Here is a 15,016-nt window from a genome sequence, read left to right on the forward strand (position 1 = left end):
ACATCAAGTAACAGCAAACGCATTAGAGAAAGATTCAGAAATAGAATAGTCATTTTGCACTTCTCTATACCCCAGTTTAAGGATGATTCTCAGATACAAGAAGCCAACAACCGAGAAGAACATATAGCATAAGGTAATATCTGGGACAAATAAAAAAATAAAGGATATCACTAGGTAAAATTGGATATAGCAAATATCCTACAAACAAACTAATAGGCAAGTGAATAGTAAATTTAAAATCAATTTATGGGAAGAGCCTCACGCATATAACATCTTTTTCTGCAATATGTAGTTTCACATCAAAGGACAATGAGATCCATGGATAGGTGCGCCTGCATCATATTGCATTACCAAATGTAAATACACTGATGATACTCATACTACTCTGCTTTCCCCATTCAGTTTTGGTTAGAGGGAGACACTCTAGCACCCATGTAATTGACACAATCAAATGCATCATAATCCGTTCTGATAAACTTTACTGGCTAAAAATCCTCAGATCCACCACACCAATAGATGGAACGGATCAAAGGCGCAACAGCACTAACCCGGGAACCCCAAAAAAGCTCTAATTTTCACAGTTCCGCACCAAATAGCATCATTTTGCAGGCGACTGATCCCCGCACGTCACGGAGCGTCTGGTTGATGCGCCATTTCAGTTGTTGGGGCTTCCTCCGCAGCCACTGCTCTTTGCTACTGGTCGGCCGGAGTCGCCGGAGGAGGCTGTGCATAACAACCACCAGGAGTTGCTCTTTGCTGGATCTTGGTGCCCACCTCCTGATCCGGTAGTGCATTCACTTCTCATTCCCTGGACTATGTACATCTATATATGATGGAGCATCACAGAGCAAGCAGCTGGTTCATCCACCTGCATACCATGGCCAACCAAATAAATATACTCACTCTAAACTTTTATAAGATGTTTTAGGTGACTACAGAGAGAGTAGCTTCTAGGTAGAGTTTTGTTAGTAATGAATCGCTTGCAGCTACCTAATAACAAATCAAAATGCTCAAGAGCAGACTAGTTATGCAACTGATGGAAAATCATGCAGATAATCATGTAGATGAATAAATAAAAAATGGAAGTAAATAAATGTGGAAGTGGTACAGTGGTAAAAAGTGAAAGGAAACAAATTAGTCATATTTGAATGGATTACCCTGATGACAAGAAAACATGTTAAAGAAGACCAAAAGCAATGCCTTACAATTTATAAGAATCTGAAGCAAAAAATGCTGATATGGATCCCTGTAGAACCAATGCCTAGGCAATAATTATACAATTATGCTTGTTTCAAGAATGCGCGAAAACTGATGTTAAACAGGTAAACTCCAGTAGAAACAAGAGACTCGATAAATGATTCTTGTTTTAGTAGTAAATGGTGATGTATGCATTCTCGTCTGGTAGGAACAAATGCATCGCTTGATCAGAAGAAAAAAGATCCATTTTATGATGGATCTGCGTCAGAAACCTGGAGAGCTCAACGCACCTCCTTTGGGATTGCCCCTTCTCCTCCTCGATCTGGCAGACGGCGTCCACCAGGGTCGGCTGCGCAGCCTTGAAGGAGAAGCGGGAGATGCACCACGGCTCACACAGGCACTGCCAGAGGCTGATCGCTCTCACAGCGGCTGGATTTAAGAAGGGTCTCAAGTCGATGTTCTTGATGATTGCCTAGGAAATCTGGAAGGAGCGGAATGATTGCATTTTCAGAAATAAGCTGCCACGGACGGAAGATGTCCTGCGTGCCATCAGGGGAAGCTTGGATTTGTGGCGACTGGCGGGTGCACGCTATCTTGAGCCCCCCTTTGGGGGAGATGTAGTGAGATAGTCGACGGCGTGCTTTATTTTTAGTCTTTGATCCGCCTCTTGTAACCATGATCGCTTGATCACCACTGTTTTCCCGCTTGCTTTCTCCTAAATCAATAAAGCCGGTAACCCCGGATCTTTCAAAAAAAATTATGATGGATCAGAAATTATGCCTTGTCCACATGCAGAAAGTAAGCTAAGTTTTTCTTTTTATTTTACATGAAAAGTTGCATAGCTAGTCACTGGTTAGTAATATAGCTAAGCACATTGCATGCCAACATTGTATTGCAGCAAGAGCATCTTTAGAATATCAACCTTTAGTAGACAAATGCTTATAAGTAGACCACCCCCCCCCCCCCCAAACAAGTTGAATGTATTTCTGAAGGAAATAAAAAGGCTAAATGGAAGAAAAATTCCATCAGAAATTGGGGCCTAATAATTATGAGACAACGGCACAGGTAGTCCATAATATGCATCAACTAGAAGGATTTACCTTTGACGACAGAAATCTGACGCAGAACTTGGATCTCCGAAACAGGCAACTGCAAATACTAGGTTTGGAGCAACACAAATTAAAACTGGACAACAGAATCTCAAGTGAGAAAAGTAATACAATCTAAACTAATAGATTCAGGCTTGAGCCCACCTTAGGCCACAGCAAGCTACAACACGAACACAAAAAACAATGGTTAAAGCATTGTTTGTAAAAGCAGAAACAAAAATAAATCAGCAAGAGTTGAAGTGGACTGAAATGTAGAAGTAATACTAATTACCCTATATGTTTTATCAACTAGTAATAAAGCGCCCCTTTTCGAAATGTTTTATCAATAAGAAGGCAAGTTATATCTGGTGACAACTCGTCTTTGAAAACCAACTTCAGGAACCTAGCACAGGGATGCATCAATACACGCCGAATCTGAAAAAGGCCACAACCTAGCACCATGGCAGCAGCCGCAGCCGGCGAGTCGTGCCCACGATTATGCCCAAGTTCCTAGATAGACACGGATGTAGAATTTCTGGACTGGCAGAGGACGGGAGCAGAAATACAGGGGAATAAATCCTGGCAATGAACCAAAGTGCCGAGAGCTCACCGTGACGCCGCCATAGCCCGCTAGATGGAACAGTACCGCCGTAGCCCGCGAGATGGAGCAGTGCCGCCATGGCCGGCGCAGATGACGAAGCGGTCGCAGTCGATGTAGGCCCGCTGCGTTGCCCGGAACCGAGGAACCCCATCGCCGATGCCACCGAGCACCACGCCTTTGAGCCTGCACCGCCAACACCAACCATGGCGCTAGCCAAGACCTAGCCAAGCCGCTGAGCACCATGCCGCTGTTCGCCGTCGATACCTCCGAAACCGTTCGCAGCTTCTTTTCTAAAAATAAAAAAATGTTCGAACCAGATCGAAAAAGGACGGGGAGGTGGCTGGGTTCGAGTCATCAATGCATATAAAAGGTAAAATTACCTCAACCTAGATGTAATTTTACTGCAAGGGACGATGGGATTTCTTACAATCGCTGAACAGGGCGGTTTGGTTGGACACTTGGACGTAAGGTCTGGCTCAGTCAATCGACCCAGGGTGAAGAATAACTTATTCTTCACCCTGCGTCTTAAATAGACTTTTTATATATATATATATATATATATAATGATTGGTTCTACTAGAAATTCTATTTATATATATGCATAACGTGTATAATATGTAGTATCGTAAAATACCAGCAAACGAAAAATAATTAAATGAAAAACACAAAATTAAATGAAAAAGAAATCATAAACCCAAACCCCCCCAACATTTTAATACCGGTTGGTGACACCAACCGGTACTAAAGGGCTCCCTGCCCCCGAAGCTGGCTCGTGCCACGTGGTTGCCCTTTAGCACCGATTCGTGCTGAACCGGTACTAAAGGGGGGGGGCTTTAGTGCCTACATTTTAGCGCCGGTTACCAAACCGGCACTAAAGGGCCTTACGAACCGGTGCTATTGCCCGGTTCTGCACTAGTGGTCGCCGATTTCTGGTCTTGGCACTATGAGAAAACGGGAGTCTTTACAGTCCGTTCTGCTTATGCTATGCTCGTCTCAACTAGGCAATGGAGAGAGGCTTGGTTGGAGGAAACAGCCGGATCGTCAAGCGATCACGCGAAGGGGACATCCTGGAAGTATTTGTGGAAAGTCAAAGTACCCGGCAAAGTCCGGATGTTCTTGTGGCGACTTGCGAGACAATCTTTGCCCACTGAGGATATTCGATCGCACCGAAATATGTCTACAACGTCCACATGTGGATTGTGTGGTGCGCCGGATTCTTGGAGACACTCATTGTTAGAGTGCACCTCAACGAGATATGTCTGGGCCTTATCAGAGGAAGAGATAGTTGAAAACCTAAGTGTTTCGACTGAGCCTAACGCCAAACTTTGGCTTTTTACCATGATGGAGCTATTATCGCATGTATCCTTTGTCGAGCTGTCAGTAACACTATGGGCAATTTGGTGGGCTCGACGTCAAGCTATCCATGAGGGAATTTTCCAAAGCCCTTGCTCCACCCATGACTTCGTTCAGAGATTTATAAGCGAGCTTCAGAGCTTGGAAGCCCGCAAGCCGATAGACAACACAGGGGTAACAAGGCAACCAAACGCTGCGCCTAGAGCATGGCCGAAGGCGCCGCCGGCGGGCTTTGCCAAGATTCATGTTGACGCCGGTGTGGCGCGGTTCAACAGGGGTGGTTCAGCAGCAGCTATATGTAGAGATGGTGAAGGAAACTATTTGGGCAGCTCTGCCTTGGTGATTCCAGGGGTCGCGGATGCAGCAATATTGGAAGCTATTGCCTGTCGGGAGGCGCTGTCTTTGGCCAAAGACCTGCAGATTCGAGATTTTGTCATAGCGTCAGACTCCAAGCAGGTGATCAATGATATCAACAAGGGTTATAAGGGCAAGTATGGAGCGATCATATCAGAAATAAGCTCACGAGCTTCTGTCTTTAATTGTATCTTCGTTTTCGAAGGCCGAGCGTTGAATAGCGATGCTCATAATATAGCTAGATCTTCTCTTACACTTCAGCAGGGGCGCCATATTTGGCTTGTTCACCCCCATGCAAATTGTATCCCACAAACTATGGTTTATGATCAATAAAGTGTGCTTTACCCTAAAAAAACAAAAAATATTTCAGGTAGGGCAAGAAAATTATCTAAAAGAAAAGTAGAAAAAGAAGACACACTCTTTTACAGAAAAAACACGCATATACTTTTCGCTTTTACTTCACATACAAGATGTTCTTAAGTCAAACTTCGTAATGTTTGACAAATTTTATAATTAGAAAATATTAACATCTGATGCATCTAATGATGAAGACTCGACTAGATGGCGAGTCGTTCGTCGGTCCGATCTTTCACGATACTTGGCAAACGAAAATACAAAAAAACAGATGATGAAGATGAAGACGAACAAATACTATGGATCAAACGAGATGCAAGAAACCAAAGTCACGGAACTAGCACAAGATAGATGAGAATCAATCTCGCTAGCAACTCCCGTTGTGCTCTCGCGGCGACGCAGCAAATCAAAGGATTTTGTGCCACCCAAACATGGTAGCTTTTCTGTATTTTCTTCACGTCCGATAAAAACCAATCTAAAAACTACCTGATAAAAGATCGATGCTGCCTTTTATATAGGTGACCCACCAGCTGTAACGGCGTCCAACACTCTAACCGACCTGACCCAAACTAACAAAACTAGATCCTCTCCTTTTACATCTCAAAGAAAGCTAGCTAGTAACAAACTTGTCCGTGAACCTCTATTCTAAGTAGTACTCTTTTAACTAAAATCTAATTAATAAATCCGGCCACGTTGATCACATAAGCCTTATTATATTTTAAAATAAAAGGGAAGGACGTTTGCATGCTTTAGACTTCTGTTAACCGTGATCACCAAACGAAAAAAGCCTTGTTCATCCTGGAGGAGTCCGGAAGCTGGGTGTCACGAGGTCCTTCTTCGGTTCAATCGGTGGAACCTCAAAGCAAAAAGAACCAACTTGCAACACATGCTGAAGATTATATCTTGAAGTCCCTGATATATTTGCATCAAAATATACGATCGACTGTGTCTTCTGTTCAGTATGTGGAGCAGCACCAAGTAAACCTATTGTGTTTTGCACTGGAAAAATAATAGAACCATTGTTGCGCGCATCATCCTCTCCCTCTTGAATCGAAGCCGTCCTCGTCTTCAAAGACAGCTTCAAAGCAGCCTTAATGGCATTGGCAAACATTGGTCTCAACACATTTCGTTTTCCATTATACCAAAATGAATAAGTATTGGACCTTCCATCATGTGCAGCTCCATGATCATATTGCCACGACCTCCCCAACAATAAATGACATATATCCATTGGCAAGACATCACATATCATCATATCAGTATAATTGCCAACAGAAAGTTCACACAGACCTTATGAGTAACCTTCAGCTTCCCTGTATGATACATCCACTCAACACGGTGTGGCTGAAGGTGCTTCCATGTAGGTAACCCCAAAGCGTCCACCAATCCCTTGCTGACCGTGTTGGTGTAGCTCCCTCCATTTATAATCAACTTATAATTGGTGTTGTTGATTTTGCACTGAGTCTAAAAAATATTCCAACGTTGTCCCTTATCCTTAATGCGATCCTCTTGCACTCGTTGCATCATTAATGACGGATATGATTCAGCAGCCTCAAAACCCGCAGTCACCTTTTCAACATCTTCATATTTTTCACTAGAAGTGTCAGAAACTACCTCTTCATCACTAGCGGGTGTATAGCCATCTTTTGTGAGCAACACTCTTTTCTCATTAGGACATTCACGCTTCATATGTCCTCTTCCTCCACACTTAAAACACTCTATGTCACTAGTACGTGTGGTCGACTGCACACTAGAATCAACCCTCGACAGTCCTGAGTTTGGAGCATCCTTCTGCACAGAACCATGAGAGCGATTTGATGTTGTCGTCCTGGAGCTAGGACCGACATCCTCACTCTTATGCTGCGAGCGTCGCCATGTGTTCAAAGTGGTACTGGGAACAATGTTGACTTGGCGTCGCTTAATCTGTTGTTCCGCACGCATAACTTGGTGCACAAGATCTTGTATGTTGTAGTAGACCACCATCTCAACACGATCCTGCACCTCGATATTTAGCCCGTTAAAAAAATGTGCCATAGTCGCCTCCGGATCCTCCGTTGTCCCTGTACGTATCATAGGCAATTCCATCTCCTTGTAATATTCATCAACACTCATATTACCTTGAGAGAGCCGCTGCAACTTGTTGTACATATCTCTTTTATAGTGCTCAGAAACAAAACGTCACCTCATGAATTCTTTCATACCTCGCCAAGTCATCGGGTGATGCCTTAAACAACATATTTGATTCCACCAAATTAGCGCGTAACCGGTGAACTCAATTCCAGCAAGTTGAACTTTCTTCTCCTCGCTATAATGATGGGCATCAAAAATTTGATCAACACGCATCTCCCACTCCAAATAGCCTTCTGGTCCGCACTTGCCGGAGAACGAGGGGATTGAAATTTTTATGCGCCCAATTCCATCATCCAAAGGCACACGTACAGCTTGACCAACTCGGTCATGCACTCCACCACGAACGGATGTTTCGGGACGAGGCTCATAGTGTCGTGGTCGTGGCGCGTACCCCACCTGGTCAACTCCGTCGTCGGCGCCATCATCTCCAGCATGAGATTGTGCCGCCAAACGGCGATCATGCACGCCGGCATGTCCATCGCGAGTCGGTGGTGCATAACGCAATGGAGCAGCCGGAGCAGTCTGTGGTGGTGCAGAATTCGTTGCCGGCATAATGATGATGTCTGCCAAACCATCGAACCGAGTGATCAGGACATCTATCCTTTTGCCGAGCGCATCATGACATTGCTTGATGTAGTTGCATGTGTGGTCAAAACCATCCCGAATATTTTGTGGAATATCATCCGCATACACTGGACTTACTATTTCCTTAGAATCAGCAGCAACCTCATCACCCTTGTTGACCGAGGTTGACATCTTGATCAACACAGTACCGTGAACAACCTTAGCTCTGATACCATTTGATGAAGACTCGACTAGATGGCGAGTCGTTCATCGGTCCGATCTTTCACAGTACTTGGCAAACGAAAACACAAGAAAATAGATGATGAAGATGAAGATGAACAAATACTACGGATCAAACGAGATGCAAGAAACCAAAGTCACAGAACTAGCACAAGATAGATGAGAATCAATCTCGCTAGCAACTCCCGTCGTGCTCCGGCGGCGACGCAGCAAATCAAAGGATTTTGTGCCACCCAAACATGGTAGCTTTTCTGTATTTTCTTCACGTCCGATAAAAACCAATCTAAAAACCACCTGATAAAAGATCGACGCTGCCTTTTATATAGGTGACCCACCGGCCGTAACGGCGTCCAACACTCTAACCGACCTGACCCAAACTAACAAAACTAGATCCTCTCCTTTTACATCTCAAAGAAAGCTAGCTAGTAACAAACTTGTCCGTGAACCTCTATCCTAAGTAGTACTCTTTTAACTAAAATCTAATTAATAAATCCGGCCACGTTGATCACATAAGCCTTATTATATTTTAAAATAAAAGAGAAGGACGTTTGCACGCTTTGGACTTCTGTTAACCGTCTGGATCACCAAACGAGAAAAGCCTTGTTCATCCTGGAGGAGTCTGGAAGTTGGGTGTCACCAGGTCCTTCTTCGGTTCAATCGGTGGAACCTCAAAGCAAAAAAAAACCAACTTGCAACACATGCTGAAGATTATATCTTGAAGTCCCTGATATATTTGCATCAAAATATACGGTCGACTGTGTCTTCTGTTCAGTATGTGGAGCAGCACCAAGTAAACCTGTTGTGTTTTGCACTGGAAAAATAATAGAACCATTGTTGCGCGCATCATCTAATAGTATTGATTTGATATTGTGAATGTTCATATTTTTTCCTATAATTTTTGGGAAAGTTTGACTGAAGACCAAGCTTATATGCGAAGAAAAATGAAACTGAGAGAGTACACAACAGTAGAATGAGTCTTTGCGAAAATCAGCTTACTGAAAAGGTAAATGTGCATTCGACACACTATAATGTTTTATTAGGTATAGGCCACCGGGGGAAATCCTTGGTAACCCCAGGTACGCGTGCATCCTATATGCGTCAAATAATTTAGTAATTTCAAAAAAAGCTAAAAAAATAATTTTTTGTGTTGTGCTCGTATAAAAAGTTTTGCCAAGGAATAATTTTCATTGGAGACATGCCTTTCAATACCTAGGTGCCCCTACACCCTCCATGAACAATAAATTTGAAAAAAAATCAAAAACAAAAAAAAATAGTCTGGAACTTTGGGACATAAAACATGATCAAATAGTTGATGTTCTTGCAAAGTTTTGGCCGCAGAGAACATTTGAGGAGCTCTCACACAATAAAACACCCCTCAACATGAACTTATGAAAAAGGATTTTTTGTGGGTGCTCCTTAAATATTATTTGTGACTGAAATTTTGCAAGAACATCCAACGTTTGATGTTTCAAAGTTTTAAAAATAATAATTTTGTTTTCATTTGTTTTTGAATTTACTGTTCACGAGGGCGTTGGGCACCCGGGAGCTATGACACCTTTCTCGTAAGCAAACCCTTGTGCCATGAACACTGGCAGAGCTATGTGTTGAGCTGCAGGGGCCATGGCCCCCAGCCAATGTATATTCTATGAAGAAACACTGTTTTGGATGACACACATTAAGAGAAATAGAGTATTTCACCTCTCCCAAAAATTATATTTCGCTATTTGCCCCAGTAATCCCTCGCTAGCTCCGGCACTAGCCATGAATGTCTTAATGCGTGACAAAAAATTATAGCTTTTCATAATTTATTGTTAAATTGTGGTCCAAATTCTACCATGTAGGACTAGACGTAGTATAAATGGTGTGAGCGTTACGTTGACGTCGGCCCGTATGAGTACAACTCGTTTATTTGTCCTCCAAGGACTCATGTATTGCCCCTCATATATGCCACATGTAGGCGTACCTAAAGACAGCATGTCGTCTCGTTCTTGTAATACTCCCCCATCATAGTGAATTGCGCCTTCGTGCATCCATGATTTTTTTCCTGCAAGGGTTTCCACGTAAAAACATGCGTCTCTCACTTCTCGTTGATCTCGTTTTATCTAACAAGAGGTATTTCTAATGCTTATTTATAGTTTGGGAAAACTAGAGATGGACTTGTTGGTTTTGTTGATTCTGATTTTGCTGATGATTTGGATAAGAAAAAAGCACTCAAAGATTATGTTTTCACCATTGGTGGTTGTGTTGTGAGTTGGAGAGAAATTTTCTAGTCTATTGTGGCTTGTTCCACTACTGATGCATGGAATACAATCAGTTAAAATAAAGAGGAATAGGGGAATACTCGATCGTTCACCCCAAAAAGAGGGTCCTATTGAAAAAGAAATTATCCAAAATAGAAAGAAGTTTTTTTTCAAATTCAATTGTTTATTTATCTCTTATTCAAAAATTTCCCTGAAAATTGAATGAAAAAAATGAAATTCAATGGGGTTAGATGATCTAATTCTTAATATTATTACTTTACTCAATTGACAAATTCCACAACAAATCTCTTGATTCGGAATTAGGGACTCATGTATCATTTGATGAATCCACTTTCTTTTACACTTCTGTATCTTACTCTATCTTGTTTTTTAGTATTATCTAAAATAACTGATGAATTATGAATTTTCAATAACTTAGGTAAATGCTTTACCAAATATATGGCTATTTCTGAAGCATGCAAAGAAGCTATCTGGTTAAAATGTTTGTATGCTGAGCTTTGTGAAGATTCATCATGCTCTACCGTATTTTGTGACAGTCAAAATGCTATATATCTTACAAAAAATCCAATGTATCATGAGAGAACAAAGCAAACTGATGTCAGGTATCACTATATTTGAGATGTTATTGCTGAAGGTGATTTATAGGTATGCAAGATAAGCATTCATGATAATTCTGCTGATATGATGACAAAGTCAGTTCCTACCAATAAGTTTAAGCTTTGCTCAAGCTTACTTGGTATTTCTCACTAGTCCTATGGACTTTGACGCACAAGATGTTTATGCCAATTTGGATGGAACTATTTGCTTTCTTCGACTATTGGAGGGAATTTGGCTTAAGGCGAAGATTGTTAAATTGTGATCCAAATTCTAGTTACGTATAGTACAAACGGTATGGGCGTTGCGTTGACGTTGTCGCGTATGAGTATAACTTGTTTACTTGTCCTCGAAGGATTCTTATGTATTTCCCCTCATATATATACTGCATCATGTAGTCGCACCTAAAGACAACATGTCATCTCATTCTTATAATGCTCCTCAATCATAGAGAATTGTGTCTTCGTGCATCCGTTGTTTTTTCCCGTAAGGATTTCCACGTAAAAATCTGTGTCTCTCGTATCTTATTTATTCTCGTTTTATCTAACATTTATACCTACCTTGTGTCCTTTTTCTTCTGCGAAATTATACCTACCTTATGTCGATCCAACGTATTTCCTTTTGATAGCAAGGAGACCACTATAGGAGGAATGGAAAGAAAAATACATAGGTTCTCATCATGACATCCACGGACAGCACTACACTCTGATCAGTAGCTGATGTTCTTTCGCTAATATGTTGCAAAACTTGCCAGACCCGAAAAAAGGGAAGCGATGTAAATAGTGCACCACCATCCCGACAATGCAGAATTTTTCAGGCAGATGGCATGCATGCATGCATCATGGAAAAGCTGCAGGATCTTCGCCATTATTTGATGCGTGCGAAGTGGTACGCGCAGCTGCACTGCATGCATGCAGCATGCGATCGTTGCGCAGTGTTGTGCCCACGTATGCACCCACGTACAAGAGGGTTGTCAGGACCGGTCTCCTGCAAGATTAATACAGTACCAGCATGGTATTTGTGTTAGGGCGTCGACTCTTTAATCTGTGTTTCGTATAACGCGGGAAAACTTTCAAACAGAACAAAAAAAGAGAGAACAAAATCAGCATTCTCCAATTTAGTGTTCGATATCACGATCAAGCATTAGTGCATAATAATATTTTGGTCGACATGGTTATAAAAGTGACCAGAGGGAATTTGGTGCTCCTGGGTGCGCACGTACGTACCCTATATGCAAAATAGTAATTTCGAAAAGGTTAAAAAGAAATGAAACTTTTCTGGAATCAACATGGTCAATCATTGTACTCGTATAAAAAGATTTGGCAAGGGATGACTTTCATTGTATTCTGGGTCAAAGATTCGACAAAAAATGATTCACACTATATTGTAACCATAGTTTTTTTTTTGCCGTAAAGTCAATAAGAAGAGAAAGGTGTCATAGCTCCTGGGTGACCTTACACCCGTCAATCCAATAAAATGAAAGCAAAATTGAAAATTGTCTGAAACTTTGGAACATCAAACATGATCAGACATTTGATGGTTTTGTAAAGTTTCTGCCACAAATAATATTCGAGGAGCCCTCACAAAACAAAACAAAATCACTGTTCAAAGTTCATGTGCACTTTTGAGCACTGGTTTATTTGTGAGGGCTCCTCAAATGTTATCTATGGCCAAAACTTTGCAAGAGCATCGAATGTTTGATCATGTTTTATGTCCCAAAGTTTCAATTTTTTAATTTTTGTTCCTGAATTTACTGTTCATTGAGGGTGTAGGGGCACCCGAGTGTTGAATGGCACGTCTCCTTGGAAGTTATGCAGGCTTAGGATGGGGTGCCAAATTTAATATAACACTACAAAATTTGTGAGTATAATACTAAAATAATAGGATTTGGTTTAAACACCACCATAAAATCAAACAAGTAGTTCCAAATAATATCCGATTGTTACATATATAAGTAGTGTTGAATATACCATCAAACTAGATTGTGTCTTTGGAGGGGGTGCCATTACAACCTCCCCCCCCCTCCCCCTGCGGCGCCCGAAAGGACAGCTGATAAAAATCAGACGTGACAACAATGCAATAGCCCATCTTCTGGTTTGGTTAGGAGTGAGTTTAGTTGTGGGGTGTTGAATGGTTCCGTCATGTGATCTTAAAAATAGATGCTCAAGATGTTGTCAGTCTCTGGAAGAAAAGAGGTGATGGCAGATCTAAGATTGCGCCCATTCGATCTCCTAGAAATTCAGGACCTTAGTGGGGGTTTTGATAGTTTTAATCTAGCCTATATCGGAAGGGAAGCTAATGAACTTGCACAACTGTATGCTGCTAGAGCTAGTAGCGACACAAGGAGGTGCCTCTGGATTAATGTTATTCCAGCTTTTAGTTTCTTGCAGCGAGATTGTATTCCCCGATTAAGTAATGAAAGTTTTGTGTTTTCGCAAAAAAATATGAATGGTTCCATTGTCCATGATGTCTCGAAATAAGTAGTGTTCTTGTGAAATAGCATTGCGTCTCAATCAGTTAAATCCGACCCTTGAAAAAGATATAAATGTAACATTTCCTTTTGTTGACATGTCCTTTGTTGTTGACGGTGAATGCAATTTTCCAAATTTGTTACCTTCTCCTATTGCAATTTCCTGATTTCAAATGGTGTAAGCCCGGGGCAGAAAAAAAGGGCTTCACAATCGTAATTGGAGTTTTTGCCTCGAGCATCATAGATAAATATAGTTGATGGTCTTAATGACCTAGATACAAAATTAGGGCGAGACGGGCATACATAGGTAAGCTTTTCGAGATTGATCAATATCAGTCCTAGATGGCTTATAATTAATTAATTGGACCATTCTGATACCCGATTCGAAAGGGTTAATAGGGGGGAGGGGATAGGGTGGCCTGATCTTCATGAAAAGCGACCGCCACTAGCCTACTAGTTGCCTCAATGGGCGATAACTCGTGATTGTCATTGATTGTTTCACATGAATCGTGCCCAAGCCAGTAATGCAGGCAATCAACACGCGTCGTCGATCGATCCAACATGATACTAAATAACTAAAATCAATCTAATTGTGGTAACCCCACTTGTTGCATCCCCACACCACCAAGGAGGAAAAGGGTGCTCATAGACGAAGGGATCTAGCATCCTAGCTAAGGTAGCCCTTTCAGGGGACAATGGTTCATCACTTAGATAGCCATCATGCATTCCAACACTTTTCCTTTGCCTGTGCCGGGGGGAAAGGAGGGAAGCACACTATACTGGTGCCACTGACATATGGTCCCCACTACCATTTCCAGCCAACGACACCCGGTATGAAGTAAAGACAATGTTGCAGTAGATCCGACTGCTGCATGGGCTAACGGTATGCAGTTTTGTCTTGACTGACGTTGGCCCTCTGTTCCTATGCCCACCCTATGACATTGGGACCCATCAGATTTTTGGGCTGCTTGTCAGCCAGAGGATAGCGCTATAGGCCATCGGAGCATGGTGGGGAGTTAATGGCGTCACAGGTGACAGACCGGCGGGTGTAAAAAAAAGAATGGAATGAGAGCCTGCTCTCTGCCACTGCAGACGTTCGTACGTACCGTCGGTGCATGCCTGTGACCGGGCCTGATGTCTACGCTGGGCTGGGCCCACGTACGTACTAATTGCTGTGTTAGAGCATCTACAACCCAACATCTCAAACCCTTCTCAAATATTCAGATGTGCCGCCCGGTCACTGAACGGTCATGTTTTTTTATCCAGACGGCCGTCTGAAACGGGCCTCAAACGTCCGGACTGACCGACACCCCTCATATCCAGCCTAAATATGGGGCGGATATGAGAACGCCCGAGCACGCCCGCCACGTCTGACCCGGCCCATGCTGGCCCACCCTATCCCACATATATTTGTCCCTATCCGCTCGTCGGAGCAAACCCTGGCCACTTCACTCCACTCCACCCCACTCCCTTCCGCCACCTGAGCTCAACTCTGGCGGTTTCCGGCCTTCTCCGTCATGGCAAGCAGTGAATCGGACTCCGATCACTCCTGGTCCGTCGACTGGGGTGTCATCCCGTGCGGATTGGAGCAGGCGATGGCAGTCCGCATTGCACTTCGCCGCTCCCGGGAGGATAGCACCTGGCCGACAGACGGATCTATCTGCCGTGACTCCATAGCGTCGGCTCACTAGGCGTTGGGGTCCTCTGGTGCTGGATCCTCGCGGTCCCGGCAGCTGGCACACCTTTCCTTCCCCATCACCGGTCGGGCAGACTATGATTCCCACCGTGAACGGGCGGCCCGCCGTGGGAA

General features: G+C 42.9%; 1 protein-coding gene across 1 annotated transcript; it reads right to left on the reverse strand.

Annotated features, from left to right (window-relative positions):
* Positions 1-257: 257 nt before the first annotated feature.
* Positions 258-3,198, reverse strand: LOC125533531. Its single transcript, XM_048696982.1, has 4 exons — positions 2,896-3,198; positions 2,298-2,355; positions 1,488-1,941; positions 258-868 (listed from the first exon to the last, which is right to left on the reverse strand). The coding sequence occupies exons 1-3, from the start codon at positions 3,089-3,091 to the stop codon at positions 1,587-1,589; spliced, it is 609 nt and encodes a 202-aa protein (XP_048552939.1). The 5' UTR covers positions 3,092-3,198; the 3' UTR covers positions 258-868; positions 1,488-1,586.
* Positions 3,199-15,016: the final 11,818 nt, after the last annotated feature.

This window comes from Triticum urartu, chromosome 1 (assembly GCF_003073215.2).
Source record: "Triticum urartu cultivar G1812 chromosome 1, Tu2.1, whole genome shotgun sequence".
Taxonomy (NCBI): domain Eukaryota; kingdom Viridiplantae; phylum Streptophyta; class Magnoliopsida; order Poales; family Poaceae; genus Triticum; species Triticum urartu.

What these genes read in the sequence shown, in the direction of transcription:
- LOC125533531 (XM_048696982.1), bottom strand. Translation starts at nt 3,091, where the DNA reads ATGGTTGGTGTTGGCGGTGCAGGCTCAAAGGCGTGGTGCTCGGTGGCA. An exon ending in CGGGCTATGGCGGCGTCACG is followed by an intron (nt 2,356 to 2,895) that starts GTGAGCTCTCGG and finishes CTCCAAACCTAG; the next exon opens with TATTTGCAGTTGCCTGTTTC. An exon ending in TCAGATTTCTGTCGTCAAAG is followed by an intron (nt 1,942 to 2,297) that starts GTAAATCCTTCT and finishes TTTTTTTGAAAG; the next exon opens with ATCCGGGGTTACCGGCTTTA.